Source organism: Alligator sinensis, unplaced genomic scaffold (genome assembly GCF_000455745.1).
Source record: "Alligator sinensis unplaced genomic scaffold, ASM45574v1 scaffold1450_1, whole genome shotgun sequence".
NCBI classification, from domain to species: domain Eukaryota; kingdom Metazoa; phylum Chordata; order Crocodylia; family Alligatoridae; genus Alligator; species Alligator sinensis.
This window is the reverse complement of record NW_005842873.1, coordinates 587,229-603,221: the sequence shown is the minus strand read 5'-3', so window position 1 is coordinate 603,221 and position 15,993 is coordinate 587,229. Positions and strand designations below refer to the sequence as shown.

The 15,993-nt window shown below is 49.9% G+C and overlaps 1 protein-coding gene across 1 annotated transcript in view; it reads right to left on the bottom strand.

Moving 5' to 3' along the window:
- Positions 1-1,294: 1,294 nt before the first annotated feature.
- HIPK1 (homeodomain interacting protein kinase 1) overlaps positions 1,295-15,993 on the bottom strand; it is a 30,370-nt gene continuing 15,671 nt past the window's right edge. The window contains 9 exon segments of the mRNA XM_025191928.1: positions 1,295-6,174; positions 6,730-6,866; positions 7,243-7,481; positions 7,791-8,006; positions 8,323-8,505; positions 8,877-9,019; positions 11,865-11,999; positions 13,816-13,937; positions 15,813-15,993. The exon segment at positions 15,813-15,993 is cut by the window's right edge and continues 15 nt beyond it. Of these exon segments, the coding sequence (XP_025047713.1) occupies positions 5,689-6,174; positions 6,730-6,866; positions 7,243-7,481; positions 7,791-8,006; positions 8,323-8,505; positions 8,877-9,019; positions 11,865-11,999; positions 13,816-13,937; positions 15,813-15,993 (1,842 nt within the window). The 3' untranslated portion in view covers positions 1,295-5,688.

Below are 15,993 nucleotides of genomic sequence, written 5' to 3'. Positions count from 1 at the left end.
TGCGCCAGGCGGGCCCGTTGGCGGGGTGGTTCGGGCCCCTGCCGCTGGTGGCAGGGGCTGCGGGTTCAAGTCCCTGCAAGGCTTGAGTCCTCTAGTCCCAACTAGTACGCAACCGACTTCCCCTCCGGCGCTTGCCTAACAGCTGGTGCTCAGAGGTGATCATGGTTGAAAGCCGGAGGGGATTTGGAGCTGTAGCCCAATTGGATATGTCCCGAACCACCCGGTGTCTGCCGGGTTTTTTTTGGGCCTGGTTTTGGGGCGCAGGGGCAGAAAAAGCAAAAAAACCCTGATTTTCAAAGTGCAAAACATCTTATCTTCTCCTTCCTTCTCTAACCTCCCTCAGCCCCCATCCCCACAGGGACAGGCTGCAGCCAGGGTGGGGTTTGAACCCACCACCTTTGCCACCTAGGGTAGCACCCTTACCACCAGACTACTGGTGAAGACTGAAAGCTGAGCCGGCCCTGGGCCCCTTGACACGCAACGCCCAGGCCCCTCCATTGAAAGACGATAGGCCTCCCCACAAAACAGAGGCCAGGAGCTGAACTCAGGCCTGCAGCACCCATAGGTAGAGAGCCCTGCACTGTGCACCACAGGTCCCAAAGGGGAGCCCTGAGAAGGCCGTGGCCCCTGCCTGCCTCATGGCCTGGTGGCCAAGGCCCCGAGCTTTCAGGGCCAGCGTCCTGTGGGCCCAGCTTTCACCAGTTTACCAGTGCAGGGGAGGCCACTGCCTCTGGGGCCCCAGAAGGCAAAGGGAGGCACCCTGCAGAGAAGGGGCACTGTGCCTCTGGCTCGCGCCTCGCTCGCTGCCTCATGCAGGAGGGTGGGCACTGGGGAGGTGCCTGGGTGACTCTTGCCTAAGGCCTGGTCCTTGGAGCTGACCCTTCTGGGGCATCATTGCACAGGCCCAGGGCCTGCTGGCGTGGCACCCCAGCGCTGCTGGCACTGCTTCAGCAAGGGGCAGCATCAAGTAAAGGGGCCCAAACTCATGGTGGTGGACGGGAGGCAGGTTCTGATCACGATGGGTCATGGGCACAGTCCAGAGCAACCTCTGTGGGAATCCCAGTGCTCCCGGACCTGCCTGCTCCTTTCTCTGTGGCCACTGCTCCTAGTCAGTGACAGCGCACCCATGGATCTGCTCGTCATAGCTCAGAAAGTGGTTGGGGCTGAACGACCCGAACGCGTGCTGGGGGCAGAGCATTCGGTCCGGCTGCCGCCCTCAGAGTGGCCCTGCTCAGATTTAACCGGGGTGGGCTCGAGCCTTTCTTTTTGCACAGAGTCAGGAATAGGCAATGAGTTGAGTACAGAAAATTAACCCTTTTATTGATGCATTGCAATTGTTCTACATTTTTACCATGTTATGTAGAAAATACTTAAAATACAAGCTACTTTGTAAAACCAAAGACAAACATTGAATCCAAAGATAAACTATGTTTTCACAATGGACCCTTTTCCCATATAGTTAGTATTAAATTTTTAAATATCTATTTCTTTTGTTAAAATGATTTATACATATCCCCTAAGTACATCAGCAATACAAACATAGATCAGTAATTGTCAGAAACGACCTGTATCTAGCGGCTTGTAAAAAGGAAGAGCACAACCATAAAAGAAAGTTAAATTTCACACTGTAACTAGCATATCAAATACATTTAATAAAGTAGGAATTTCATTGCAATATCAAGGATTCAAGCAGAAATACTAACATTACATATAATGTACTGCTACATGTAGTGAGATAGATATATTTCAAGCTGAATCTGAAATCACACATTATATAAAGTTTAGCAACAAACAAACAACCATGTAGACATGCGGCACCATTCATAAGTTTAAATAAAAAAGAAAGCAGGGCTGTGCCAATCCTGTCATTTAGAAGCAATTGAGTTTTGTGAACTAAAAAAATGGCTGAATCAGAGGTAAACTACTGCATCAGTCAACTGGGGGCTAAGCAGGACAGCTCGGAAGTTGCTTCTGCAGCGGGTAGTACAGCTGTGAATGCAAGTCAGCTAGTGGGGACGACTCCCACGTAACACCGTGTCTGAATCAAAAGGATAAACCCAGGTGGGACCAGAGTCACTGAACATTCAGAAGAGGAATCCCGAGCTCCACCTGTGGCAGACTTTCCAGAATACAACCAAAGTGTCAGGAAAGCCTTTGGTTTCTATTCAGGAACAGCACGATCATTGACAGAGAATGCGCACACCAGCCGTGAGAGCGAGGAGATGCTTTCTTTAATGCTTCCCTTGATCTGCACCCAGACAAGCTGGATCTGTGCAGGGAGAAAGGATGCACGTCCTTAGAGCAGAAACTCTAGGACAGGCTGGAACGGGCAAGACGCTTCGGGCCAGCCCTAGAAACCCAGGGAGGAGTCCGCAGGCTGGCCCAAGGAGCCTTTGTTTTTGACGGCGCATATCACAGTGTAAATCTGATGTAGCCATTGCCAAGGCCTTGTTTTAAACAGGGCCTGTCACATCTCATCAATGCACTTCCCATCTACTCCTCCTTTTCCAGTGGGAACGGGTGAATCCGTGGAAAAGATCAGAATATACCTAGTGGATAAATTTGGCTTCAGCTGTTTAAGGGAAACGGTGAGACCCCTTCCAAAGGAGGGGGGCTTTCCCGCAGCGTAGCACAAAGTGGTGCAACCGTGCTCTCCGGCTGCCCCCAGCCTGCAGTAGCTGCGCTGGGAACGCAGGAACGTGGCCCGTTTCACTCAGGGGCAACTGCTGCAGGGCAGAAGCAGCCAGCAGAAGCAGCTGCACCAGGCTGGGCTGGCACCGCAGGCCTGCCCATGCCGTCTTCCTCCCACGGTTTCCCCACAGCTGGGCAGTTCTTTTAGAGGCCTGCGTCTCTTTCATCTTTTGGGGGGAACTTTTTAGGGATTGTCACTAAGCTGTCTTAGCGCGCTGTCTGTGACACTGGGTAAAAGGTTTTCATCACAGCCAGGTGCTGGATTCAGTCTGCCTTTGGATGGAAAGGCACAACTCTGTATCCAAGAGGTATCTCCAGGGAAAGTACTCCACACAAGCCATGTCGCATGGAAACACAAGGACGTGCTTGGCACCAAGTAAAACACGTGCTGATCATGTTACAGCAACAAAGCATCGTTAACGCCAACAATGTGAAATACAGAGATCGCTCACTTATCCTCACATCTACAGGAGCGCGGTGACTACAACGACGCTAAACAAGGAATCCGGATCCGTGAGGTCTCTAACCGCTGCTGTCGTTCCGGAGCACTTACTCCTTTTCCTGTAGAAAACGCCAAGCCTTCTACAGCTGCTCAGTACCAGGCCAGCCTAGATTTTCCTATCCCAACAACATGGATTTTCAGACCTGAAAACTGCACCTCTGGACACCATCTTGTCACAAACCGGGCAGAGACCTAGCCTGTTTTCAATACGGACAGAACATAAACTGGGTTTCAAGGTCGCCAAAACCTCTTATTGCTGCAGTAAGACCACTGGCTTAAGCCAGTTTACTAGCCATTGAGACAAGATACTGAAGGTCAAGAAATAAACCCTAGTTTGATGGAGTCAAGGAAACAAAGTGTCGTTTAAAAACCACACCGGTTGCCTCGAGCGAGGGCTTCCTCACACACCAGTATGATGGCTGATACACCTTCCCAACAGCAGTAGCATTACAAAAGTCTGCAATGGTATTGTTATGCGATGTGCTTTACAGCAGGCTCTCTTTGGTATGAACATCCTATCACCGAGCTAGCAATATTTTACAAGGAATGTCTGCTAGTCACACGGGGGAAGGTAATGCCGCGCTTGTATCTAATAAAAAGCGATTGCACAGACTTCATCACTTCCGCAACATCAGACTAAATATTCCAAGGCGGTCCTGGCACTACCCTCTTCGACTGCATCGACAGACGGCTAACAGTATATGTGCCATTTCAAGGAAAAGCTTTAAGGAACCGGCGCCTCGCTCTCAACAAAAACGTCGCTGTTTATGTTAGCGTTAAACGGAGAACACTGCATCTATGCAACAGACTGCTATTCTTGCTGTGATAAGCTTAGTGAATTGCTTCAATTCGACGGGGGCTTGCTGGTCCCTCATAAGGCAAGCTCACTGTAAACTCTATTCACACTACATCATCATTTAAGGCACTACAATAAGGGGACACACCAAACAACTCTTCATCACACATACCTGTGCAAAACAAATCAGAAGGTATCCTTGTCTCTCATGAGGCTCCACTTCTCTCTCTCAGTGCTACAGTGATGAGCTCTAACGATTGCATTATTTCACATACATTCCAACATGTATCAATTCATTTTGGTTTAAATACAAAGGATACATCAATTTCATCCCCAGGAACGTTTAAAGAATTAGACAAACACTAAGTACGGAGTTCAAGTATAATCACTACACGTTTTGATTACAAAGACAGAACATTTGGGGTTAGCAGGAAGTTTTGCTTGTTATATTTTTTTCTAATCAATATGTACATATTTCTTTTTATGTAAAATATTAAAACACCACCAATACAAAACTTCTAAAATAGTTTGAAATTCAGTAATAAACTTTAAAATCTGGATTTTTTTTGCAATTCCTACATGCACTTACTGTATACAAGTCTTAATAAGAGCGCTTTGAAGTTAGCTGTCGGCATACCCAGGAAGATATGCTCGCAGGAGTATAAAAAGCTGTACACATTGATACAGATGTTTCATCGTATTTCAAATTGTTCGACTCCCTCCTAAATGAATCATGCAAGGAAAAAGACAAAGAAAACTAGAACAGAGAAAAGCCCTGTGCTTCTGGGAAAGGAATCTGGCTCCATGCTAGGGCAGTGCCTGGTGCACCAGAGAAATCGAACTTGGGAGAGCAGCGCAGCACAGCGACTCGTTCTCACCAGAAGAAGACGCGCTCTGGCAAAGCACATGGGCTCTTGCACGTAACTGAAAAATGTAGCTGAACGGCTTCGGCAGCGATCAAGACTCAGCTGCACTAGCGAAACACAGCCTTTCCAGGAAAACAAAGCAGAGATGTCAGGGGTCAAACTGATTGCTGAATATTACGGTGCTAGTATAAGGTAGCTGCCTCTACCGTACCCTTATACCGAGCAGAAAATAAATGGAACCTCCAGGCAGGGCCAAACAGGGAGATATAAGGGCTTTGCAGGAATGGCGATCTGCTAGTGAGCAAGTGAACTACAGAACAAACTGCAAAATATTCAACTCAGTTTTGAACTCTGCTCTAGCAACATACTGACATAAATGTGCATTACATTTTTAGTGGCAATATGGATTTGTGCAAGCTGCTAAAATATAATCTGCTAGTCTTTGTATAAATTATGAGTTAAAAAAAATCAGCATTTGCCTATAAAGACATTGATTTCCTTTTCCCATCTGATTAGCATAACAACAGAATAGCTTTAAATAGGTGGGACTGGGACCTTTTAAAAGCATCTATAAAAAGTAAAAGCTTAAAATCTTAGCCAGTGCCCCTTTAACTGGTAACAAAGGGTGCTGCCCGGTCAGTGACCAAAGCCCCCAGTCAGGGACCCTTTCAAGCACGACCAGGCATGGGGTCACCACAATAGCACAGTCAACACCAGAGAAATGTCACCTGAAATCCTCCTTCAGCCAGGCAGGCCTATTGCCAAGGACAGCTGTACCCAAAGGAGGCTAGCAACAGTAACCTGAGCCCCACAAACCAGCGGGAACGCAGGGGCTACAGGTACGAGTATTGGCTGATCTTTGTGGGGCTCAGCGGGTATCCAGTGTAAATAGCAGATCCGCGGGAAGCACCAATATAGGACTGGGTAGCAAACTGGTGTTGGTACTGGCCAGGCGGGACATTTGCAGATGTCAGCAGGCTAGGGCCGACACTCACCGGGACCTGGTGGACGAGGGTGCTAGGGTGGGCAGCATAGGTCGTGTGCCGCGAGGAGCCCTGAGGGGAGAAGAGATGAGCGATAGAGTTGGTGGAGCCCAGCGTGGCAGCGGTGGTGGGCGCATAGGTGTACATGTGCGGCTGGCTGGGAAGGTGCGTGCTGGCTGTTGCTGCCGCCAGGTGGGGGTGCACCGGGCTGCTGTGCTGGAAGGCGTAGGGAGCCTGAGAAATCGTCGACGGGAGCGGGGCAACATAGGCTTGCTGTCTGCGTGGGGCCGGGTTCCCGCTTCTCTCTTGTGAGGCCAGCACTGTCGTCTGCTGGTTCTGCAGAGGGAGAGAGTAGGAGTCGTGAGAGGGCTCCTGCACGGAGGCCCTCGGCGCCTTTGAGACCTACACGCAGCATGTGATCAACTGGTGCTGGCAGCAGCAGGGTTGGCGTACTTGCCCCCAGCTCACGCTAGTGCACGGAGTCTGGGAGCTGCAGTTTGTCTGACTTCCCGAGACTGAAAAGGCAGCCAGGAGGACCCAAGGGAGCAGCTGCCACTGAGGGCAGAAGCAAAGCAAAGCAGGCTTTGACCAAGTCCTCCTATGCAGAACGGCTGGGCGATGGGACGAGCTGCCCACGGCCCTCCTGCAGGCAGGAAAAGCAGTAGCTCCTCTCCCCCAAGAGGGAACGTGGTCTGTCCCATACAGAAGGGCCCTAGGATGGGACTCCCCGCTCAGCTCAAAAACTCCCGAGAGTGTGGCTGTGACCTGGCCCAAGGCAGTGCTTCCAAAGCAGGGCTCCCTGCTGCCAAGCCTTGGTGCCTTAATGGAACCGGCCGAGTGCGAGCAGAGAAGCCAGAAGGCAGGGCTGGGCACGGCTGGACCCTTGCTCACCTGGCTGAGGTTGAGTGGCTGCACGCCATTGTTCAGCACGCGGTGTGGTCGGTAGCCTGTCGGCGTTATGCAGCACCCAGACGCCTGCCCACTCACCGACGCCACTGGCTTGCTCTTACTGGTGCTGCTGAGGATGCCTGAAAAACATCAGAAGCTTAGTCCATTTCCTTCCTGCCACGGTTAAGAACCTGGTTTACCAGCTCGTGCATCTTAAACCAACACAGGCCCCTGGGTTACACACTGACTTCTCTAGTTACAGTTTCATGCTCAGGCGAACAAATAGCCTGTGGGCATGTTTACAGAGACCTGGGAAATACAGCCAACAGCTTTGTGGGAAGTCTATTCCGAGACACTGAAAACGAACGGAGGTTTCCATAGCCTGAAAGCAGCAGCCATCATGATGGGAAAGCTGCTTATGACCTAAGACGTAGCGGGCAGGAAAGGACTGGAGACAGCGCAGGTTGCTGGCGACACGGCAGGGAGGGGCAGGCACTGGGTGCACAGCGTACTTACCTGAGGCCTGGGTGGCCACAATGCAGTCATTCAGCTGTGTCTTCAGAGGAGGCACGATGATGGTGCGAGAGCTGGAGCTGTCAGCTGCTCCCCTGCTGGGCAGCTCCAGTGCATTTCCCGCACTCCGGAGCGTGGAGAGCGGGTCTGCAGTATACGGGCTGTTCAGGGAGGAGTCCGAATCCGGGGAGTCATTAACAGTGACATAGCTGATGACGTTGGAGCGTTGCTTCATGCCCAAGCTAAGGGGAGGAAGGACCAAAGGGTTGAACTCCACCTGCATGGTCTTGCAGGGCCTATCCAGGGAGCATGCTTGAGCCAGGCGCTTTGCACCATCCTTCTGCGCAGCCTTTCTGCTTAGTCTACATACCGGTGATGTGGAAGCAAGCGAAGGCTGGCAGGGGTTCTGTGCAGCGCTGCCCATGCGGACTACCAGCAGGGCCCTTCCCACCCTAGCACATCCCCTCCCATTACCGTTCCACAGGCCCGAAGACGGGAGGGCGCTGGCTGAGCCGTGCTCAGGGCACTGGCTGCCAGGCTAGAGTCACTACCTGGCAGGCTTGTACTTGCTGTCCTCTTCCTCGTCGGTGTCGCTGCGGATGGTGATGACGCTGACAGGCGGGCTGGGAGTGTCGGGGATCACAATAGGCTGGTGCTGCTCCGGCACAGGAACGAGCGTGTTGGAGGAGGAAGAGGCAGCGCGAAGGGGGCTGCTCCCAATCAGCGAGTACACCTGGGATGGCATCACCTCCAGGGTCACACTGGGCCTGCAGGGAGCCACGGGGATGACCAGAAGTGCGGGTCAGTGGCCAAGTCAGAGTGGGTACCACAGTAGCCCCTAGAAACCCCTTTTTGCCATGCACTGAACTGCTGCTTAGAGACAGATAGCGGAGGGCCTGGCACTGAAGCAGCTCAACAAGGATTTTGGCCCACAGCCCTTAGCTACTCGCATCCTTCTACACAGTGGTAGCACACTAGAAACGTGTACAGGTCACACCTTTGTTGACATGGGACTCAGAGGCTGCAGGGTGCCTTCTGCATACCCCTCACAGGGGACTGAGGGCAGTGGAGAGGAAGCCTTACTTTGCTGTACTCTGGGCTGGCTGCTTGTTCTTCTTTACTGGCACGTTGCTGCTCTGCTGCGGCCTGACAACGTGAGCGACTCCGACATTCAGAGGCTGGGTCGTGGCGAGGGTGACGTGGTTGGTCAGCAAGGAGGGCTGCTGCATGATGGTGCTGTACTGGTTTCCATGGGAATGTGCATTCCTAGGGGCAGAGAGACAGACTCCAGCACTGCGGCCACTCTGCAGGCCCCCCGGGCTGTGCGTGTCTGAACCTGCCGTGCAGTACAGAGGTGTGGGGCGGGAGTTTCTAGTTGGGGTTTGTGGTTGTTCAGCAGCTCAAGCTTCTACTGGATCCACTAAGGAGCAACCGCCCGCTAAGAAGCCTGCTAGGGCAGGGGGAAATGTGTTTGGTCACCCATCAGTGGCTGCCGCACCCCTGACAGAGGCGGCATGAGCAGGTTTCGGGCTCAGGTGACGTGGAAAGCTGGCAGCAAAGGACAAGCTTGTCCCTTAACGTTACTCCACCCCTTTCATGGGCTCAGAACCAGCCTCTGCATTAACCAGGCCCCTTACCTCCAGTCTGCCAGCTGCTGGTTGCTTCCTATTGTTTCTGGAATCACAGCGGTGGGCTGTACGGAGTTGTGCAGAGCAACTCCTGGAAGCTGCTGCCAGGTGGAAGGGAGCAGGATCTGCTGGGTGCCTCCAGGCCAGGCCTGCTGCAAAACAGCAAATGGACAAAGGGGCTCACAAAGCTCCACTCCACTGAGAACGGAGAAAAAGACTTGTTCGAAACAATAGGGTCAACTGCGCAGCGTGTTAACTTGCAGACAAAGGCACAGACTGCGCTTCCTCAAAGGGCCTCACTACGGAAGGGAACGAGAAAACCAGAGACACAAGCTTCCCCAGCCCGTTTGTCCACTTCAGATATCACAGGTGTCACCTGGGGAGAAGGGCGGTGTCCATATTGTACTGCAGAAAGGGTGCCAGGAAGCGGGGAGGGGAGCCTGACCTACATACTAGGGATCACTTCTGCTTAGCACCTCTGAGGCACTGTTCCCAAACAGCTGTGCCTGGGATGGTTTTGCATGCAGTGCAATGAAGGGCTTCTGCTGGGGGCAGCTTTGCTCAGTCAGCTTCTCCTTCACAGTGCTCACCGCAGGAAAGCAAAACCCTCTCCATGCCCCATCCTGCAATGGGCAGAAAGGCAGGACAGATCTCAAGGAGGGGCTGGGCCAAGCTTTTAGAAACCATGAGGCAGACGTGTCAAAAAATGAAACAAAACTGGGACTGAGGGCAGTAAAAGAAGGGGCCGGCTCCTTGGAGTACCTGGAGCCTGCAGCCTCTCTTGAAAACATCGTCATTTCGCTACCATGCAGTGCGACATGAGCCAGGAATTACCGCTTGGTTATAAATATAGCACTGCCCCACTCACATTCAACTACTTGTGCAGGGTGTCAACAGTCACTGCATAAAAAAAACAAGCCTAGCAAGAGGCGCTTGGTCTTATGTCAGATCCCACCCCACACGCACACGCTTTGAGCTCAGGGGCCCTGGCTTTTCCCTCGACACTGGTGACATGTAGACATGTCCATGCCAAATGGCACTCTGCAGTACAATATCTCCCAGGGTGCTGAACACACATGGTTCTGTTTCTTGCACTTTAAACTGCAAAACCGTAAACACGGCTGCATTAAACAAAACATTTCTGCAAGGAACAGACCCACGTGCTACAAGACGGGTTCCAAACAAGAAGCCTGCGAGCAGAGAACGGCTAACACCTCTGCCAACGTAAGCGGAATAATAAAAAAAGAGAAATATGTTAAAAGTCACACCATGCGTCTTTCCAAAAGCCAACACCTGCACAAGACAAAGCAGAGAGTTTAATACAGAGCAAGATCTAAATTCCCAACGGGAGGCAGAAATCGGGCCTTCCAAGCGACGAACTGTTTTGACAGAGGAAGGACAAAAATATGCAAAGCTGAGCAAATGGCTAATGCAAACTTAGGTGAAGCAGCAAGGGGAGAAGTATCAGAAGCACTACAGGTGAGCAGCTCGGGCGCAGGCTGCAGACAGCCCCACGGAAACGTTCAAGTCTCTGGAGAAACTCACAACCCGGGCTCACAGTCTGAAGACAGATGGCTCTGGCCTCCTAGCACTGCGCAGGGGAGTGTTGAGCCAAGTCCTCCACACAAAGATAGAAAAATGGGTCTAAACTGCCTGTTGGCTCAGAAACCCAAAGGCCCTCCTGGAAGAGTCGCACTTGCTGATGGTGCCCCATGCTCTGTGGCAGTGGTGGCTGCCTCTCTGAGAGCTGGGGTGTCAGCCCGTTGGTAGAGAGTGAAAAGAGGGGGAAGGAGACACGATCCCTTGGGCCTTTTAGCACAGACAGCTGGGATTTCCCAGAACGCACTCCCCAGCCTGCCCGTCCTCAGAAATGAGGGGCAATCTGTGCTACAGCTGGTGACAGAGGTTCATACAGGCAGTTTTAATCACTAGCCTCAACCAGGGCCTGGCTCTGGCCAGAAGAGGTCTCCAGCTTGGAAGAAAAACAATACTCATAAAGTATCACTTTAAAGCCACAAAAGACAAAATGGTTCATGTCGGAGATGGAGTGTGCTCTGAAAGACATGTGAGGACACCACGACTTCAAGTGCATTGCAATGTTTCAATAAGCTTCACTGATCTGATTCTGGGGTTTTACATTGATTGACTTGTGGCACCTGCAGGGTCAGCTCTGATGCAGACACCAGATACATTCAGAGGGAGGCAATTTTGAAAGCATACAGTTTCAGAAAACAGCTGCTCTCATCTCCCCACGGACCCTTTCAAATCACGGTTTTGCTCAATGTGAACTAGCCTGAGAAACTGTTGCCTTTTTAGAAGCTAGAGCTCACCTTTACTTTCAACCACAAAATGCAGTAAGAACTAAGGCATCTGTGGGGAGCAACATCTTTATCTGGATGATGCAAGCTGCCTGGGATTGGTTTTAGACAATGCAAGGCCAGAGAATGATTGTTCTTGTTCATGGAGGGGTACGAGATCTTGACTGCTGAAGCAATAAATTAAAAAGCATTTGCTATTCTTAGGGGTTTTAGCCTGATCTTAATTGCCCGCAACTTTTCTACATGCAAAGAAGCTTTAGAACATTAAAGCAAACAAAGAAAACCCCAGACAGCTAACTTGCCAAGTGCTTCAAATTCTGGCCAGTGAGGTACCTGTAGCAGAGTCAAGCTAAGGGCTTTTCCTTTGTTCTCGACAATTGAAAGGTAAAGATAGGACAGAAAGCAAAGAACAAGTACTATTACAGCTCTTCAGGGCTTAGGAGAAGAGCTTGATAACTCTAGGCTAGTACAGAGCAACAGTCAGTGGATCAAGATTCTTTACAGAGCCACACTAAACATCAGAGTCAGACAGTGCTTCAGCAATGTTGGGGAGGAAAACAACAAGACATTAAGATGTAGCAAGAACACAGCCACAAGATGGCACATGCTTCCATGCCCTCTGCAATTCTAAGTTAAAACAAAAACTCCGTTAGTGAACACAATCAAGGGAGGCAATTACCAGTACTGCAGCCGTCTGTTCTACTAGCGCTGGCCGGCCGGCTGCGCAGTTCAGAGTAAAGGGGACCGCATACTGCGGCGTGATGGTGGCTACTTGAGGATGAAGAGTTGCTACCATTAGTGGTGTACAGCTTCCCTGAAACGTAGATTAGGCAGTGAGTGAAACAAACGTACCGAGGCAGGTCAACTGGGTTCAGCAATAGGGCCACAAAGGCTTTCACCCCCTGGTACCACTGGTGCTCCTGAGTGGCTTGCAGAACTCAGCGGTACACATCCAAACCCATACTCAGCCCCTCAGGTGCACTAAGCTGACCCCGGGCAACTTTAGGGAGGCCGTCCTGGAATGTGGGAACAGGCTTCTTGTGAGCTGATGTTGTGTGTCCCAGACCTTATTGTGCGTAGGCCCCAGGTGGAAACACATTCCAGCTCTGTGCTTTATACTTTCTCTTTGTACGTCCTCACCGGGACCATGGTGGTGCATGAGAAACCCTTGACGTGATACAAAGGGTATATCAAAAAACATGCTATCTCATGTGCAGTATTCTTGGGAAAGGCTAAACTAAAGGGTTTTAATAATCAAAGGTGCCTGGGTCTCCACACTCGATTCAGATTAACACTGACTGTGATGTAACTGCCAAGAGACAAAACTAGACAATGAACCACCTTATTTAGAGACAGATGTTTGAACTAGTTTGGTACTTCACCCTGAGAAGCAGCAGGAGGGGTCTGCTTCATGCTGGCTTCGTTTAATATAATCACCTGTGTAATTATACCAGACAAAATGTAGGCACCAGCCAACGCCCCAACCATTTTTTGAACTGGACGCACAAATTTGCAACTGATCAACTGAAAATGGTCCTATGGGACTAGATCATTCAGCTAGATCAGTCCACCTCCCTTGGACCTCCTGGCTAGTAAGATGAGCAGCGTGTGCGCACTATTTCCCTGTGTAAATGTCAACAGAAACGGAGTGACTGTGCAAACACATGGAATTATAGTATTATCCATAGTGATGATTACAGATACTTTAGTACCTACGTGTATGAAAAAATGCTTAGCACTGTGACCCACTGTACATTCAAGACAGATAGATACTGTTTCTGTAAGCATAACTTTGGGTTTTTATGACAGAACGTGTAAGTGTTTGAAATATATAGTCTGTTATCTTGCAAAAACCCCAACATTCAAAATGAATTATGACATCTTATTGCACACTAGTTTTACCCTAGAAATAACTTAAGGGAATATATTATCAGTGCCACATGTCCACTCATGCTAAGGATGCAACTATGCCAAAAAAGAGGATGCAGAAGTAACTTCACTGAATTAAAGATGGAAATAATGCATCTGTAATTCAAAACCTTACTTCTGTCTATTGGAATCTCTCTTCTCATGTGACAGGTCACTTGAATGGACAAATTCATTTTCTATTGAATCTGCTGTCTTAGTTTTGAGTATATACGCTGCTTTATGTGTACTGGCAAGTCTATACAGGTCAATGCAGCGTGCTATGAACAACAGGACTGCCTATATAGCCCATTATTCAAGGCTAAATTCCCAAGTCAGCAAGGGATGTTAAAAATGTTCAAACTTCCCCCCCTTATGGTGATTTTTCTCCCCTGAGGATTTGCTGGGCACCTCTCTCTCAGACCCTAGTATTGAGAGTGGCTCACACACCTCTCTGAGCCCCTCGTGGCTGGCACTTAGCACACGCCAGCTCCAGTTCCAGAGAACCAACGTCACATGCCCCAGTAACAAACGAGACTCAGAGCCCTGATATCACAGCAAAACGCCAAGACCTGGGCTGCAGCTCCCAGGGTGTTCTGAGATTTCTGGTAATGCGCTTAGAGTCGTTCCCACCTTCCCCCAGACCTGCCTGCCACCCCAATGCAGGGGCCAGAGTTGAACTAGTGTTTTCCATTGCCCGGAATTCAAACTAACTCCATTTTTACCTGCGTGAGGACTCCTGACTGGATCTGCAATGGCTGCGCTGCAGGTGCCTGTGGTACAATGGGAACGGCATTCTCCATCCTTACTGGGAACCCAGAATGCTTTGTGGTTGCCTGGAGTCCAGCTGTTTGGAACAAGAACCAGTTACAGTTAACACGCTTCCTCATTCTTTAAATAGTTCTCACGGTCTAATTCCTGCTACACAAGAGCAGAAGGACAGCAGACGAATATAAAAGTCTCTGTTTGTCCACAACCCCTATGTACCGCACTTGGGAGCGTGTCACCTTCAAACTGCTCCCAAATTAGGGGCTTTCTCTTTACTCATTAAATAATTCAAGTAGCAACCAAATGAAGACATTGCTCTAAAAGTACCCGGAAGGCGTTGCCCTGTAGCAGGGAAAGAATGCACCTGTTCAGGTACGTAAGAAAATGACCCCACTGTCTTAGAGGCACGGTACCTTCTCATCATACTCTCTTGCATTTCCTTTTTCTGAGAGTTTAAATCCAGATGTCTAAAATGTTCTTGTCCATGTTTTTACTCTCTGTCCACTGTTTGTAAGGAGGCATCTCACCTTCACCACCCCCTATCTTTTGCATTCAAGCACTCTCTCCATTTAATACATTTACGTGTGCATGTCCTTTTACAGCAACTGATGGAGCAAGCTCAGGCTCACAAAAGCGCAGGCTATACAGCTCTGGCTTAGTTAGTCTATAAAGTGCAAATCTACCCTGCTTTGTGCCAAAACTAGCGCTTGCAATTCAGCCTCACTGCTCTCCAGTGCTGCTCTACCAAATCTGATGTTTCCTCATGAAGAAAAGTGTTGAGTTAACAGCAATACTGGCATGTTCAGGTTCAAATCACCTGGATACATCACTCCACCTAGACAACCTTTGGCTGGCCTCACTGTCTGAGGATTTCTTCACCTTCAGAAGAGGCACTGTCCCTGTTACACCTTACTGACACGTGACAAGAACTGTCCGCAAGCACTGGGTATGTCTGCAATCCCCTGAGGACAAGAGCGAACCTCCCGCTGAAAGCCTGCGTCCCAAACACTATATCAGGAACTCCTGCTTCATTTGTAACTGCCAGGTTAATGCAACCCAGGGGTACAAACTAAAATGGGGACACTTTCAAGATCAGTGCAGTGTACTTCTTGCTCTGTGTAACTTTACCTACATGCAATCAGTGTTCCACTTCCTGCCACCACACTGCACAAGGGCCAGTACTTGCGAACTGAGATTCCCATGCCTGAAATACGAGGGACTCAACTGCTGTTGAGATGCAATTCTGGCTGACAGCACCTGTGTGAACTGCAAGCCTTTTCTGAACATTCAGTCTCTCTGAATGCCCTTAATGTCAAGAAATCCTGGCCTAAAAATACACTTCTGCTCCACTCAGGAAGTTAACCTAATTAAAGCTCCACAATGGCAGATTCCTGGGTAGGATTAAAGAGGGATTTCTATTCCATGTCCAAGTTTCAGGTACTTAAAGCACTGAAAAAATGTCCTTTTCAGCAGAAATTCCTTTTGGTTGTTGGTAAGTTTGGGTCTGTACAGGGCCAAACAGGATGCTGGGTCAGGAAAATATAAGTGTTTTCCAGGCAATGAGAGCACTTTTAGTACTTTGTTACTGCAGACAGATCAAACTCCCTACGAGCTCGTTGTTTTCTAAGGAACGCTCTCGTAAGAATTGTGGGGAAAACAGACTGGGTAACAATGTGAGTGGTGACTGCACACCAGGCAGATCCATTGTCTGTACCTGCTCACGAGCGTTCAGGAGAAGAAGAACCAAGTGTTCGCACACACACACCTACTGAAAAGGCACACCTGACTGAAACAATTTCACGCTACGTGTGAGATGCTAACTACATGTGACAGCAATGCAAGAAATGCACAAAATGATCTCCTATCTAGCCAATATCTCCATCTCTCCTCCTAGCCTCAGCCCCAGCTCTGGTCTCATTTTCATTTGGCTGAAGCAATGAGCCTCTTCACTTACTCTGAAAAGCAGGGGGACAAACAATGAACGTCTGCTGGAATGGATCAGTTTGTGTGCAGATCTGCGTGGTTCCAGGCTGTAAGGAAACGCTCTGTTGTGTCACTCCTGCAACAGGAGCTGCAGACGATGGGTACAGAGCAGACTGGTAGTTTAGCAGCGAGACGTCCGAGTTTGCCAGGGA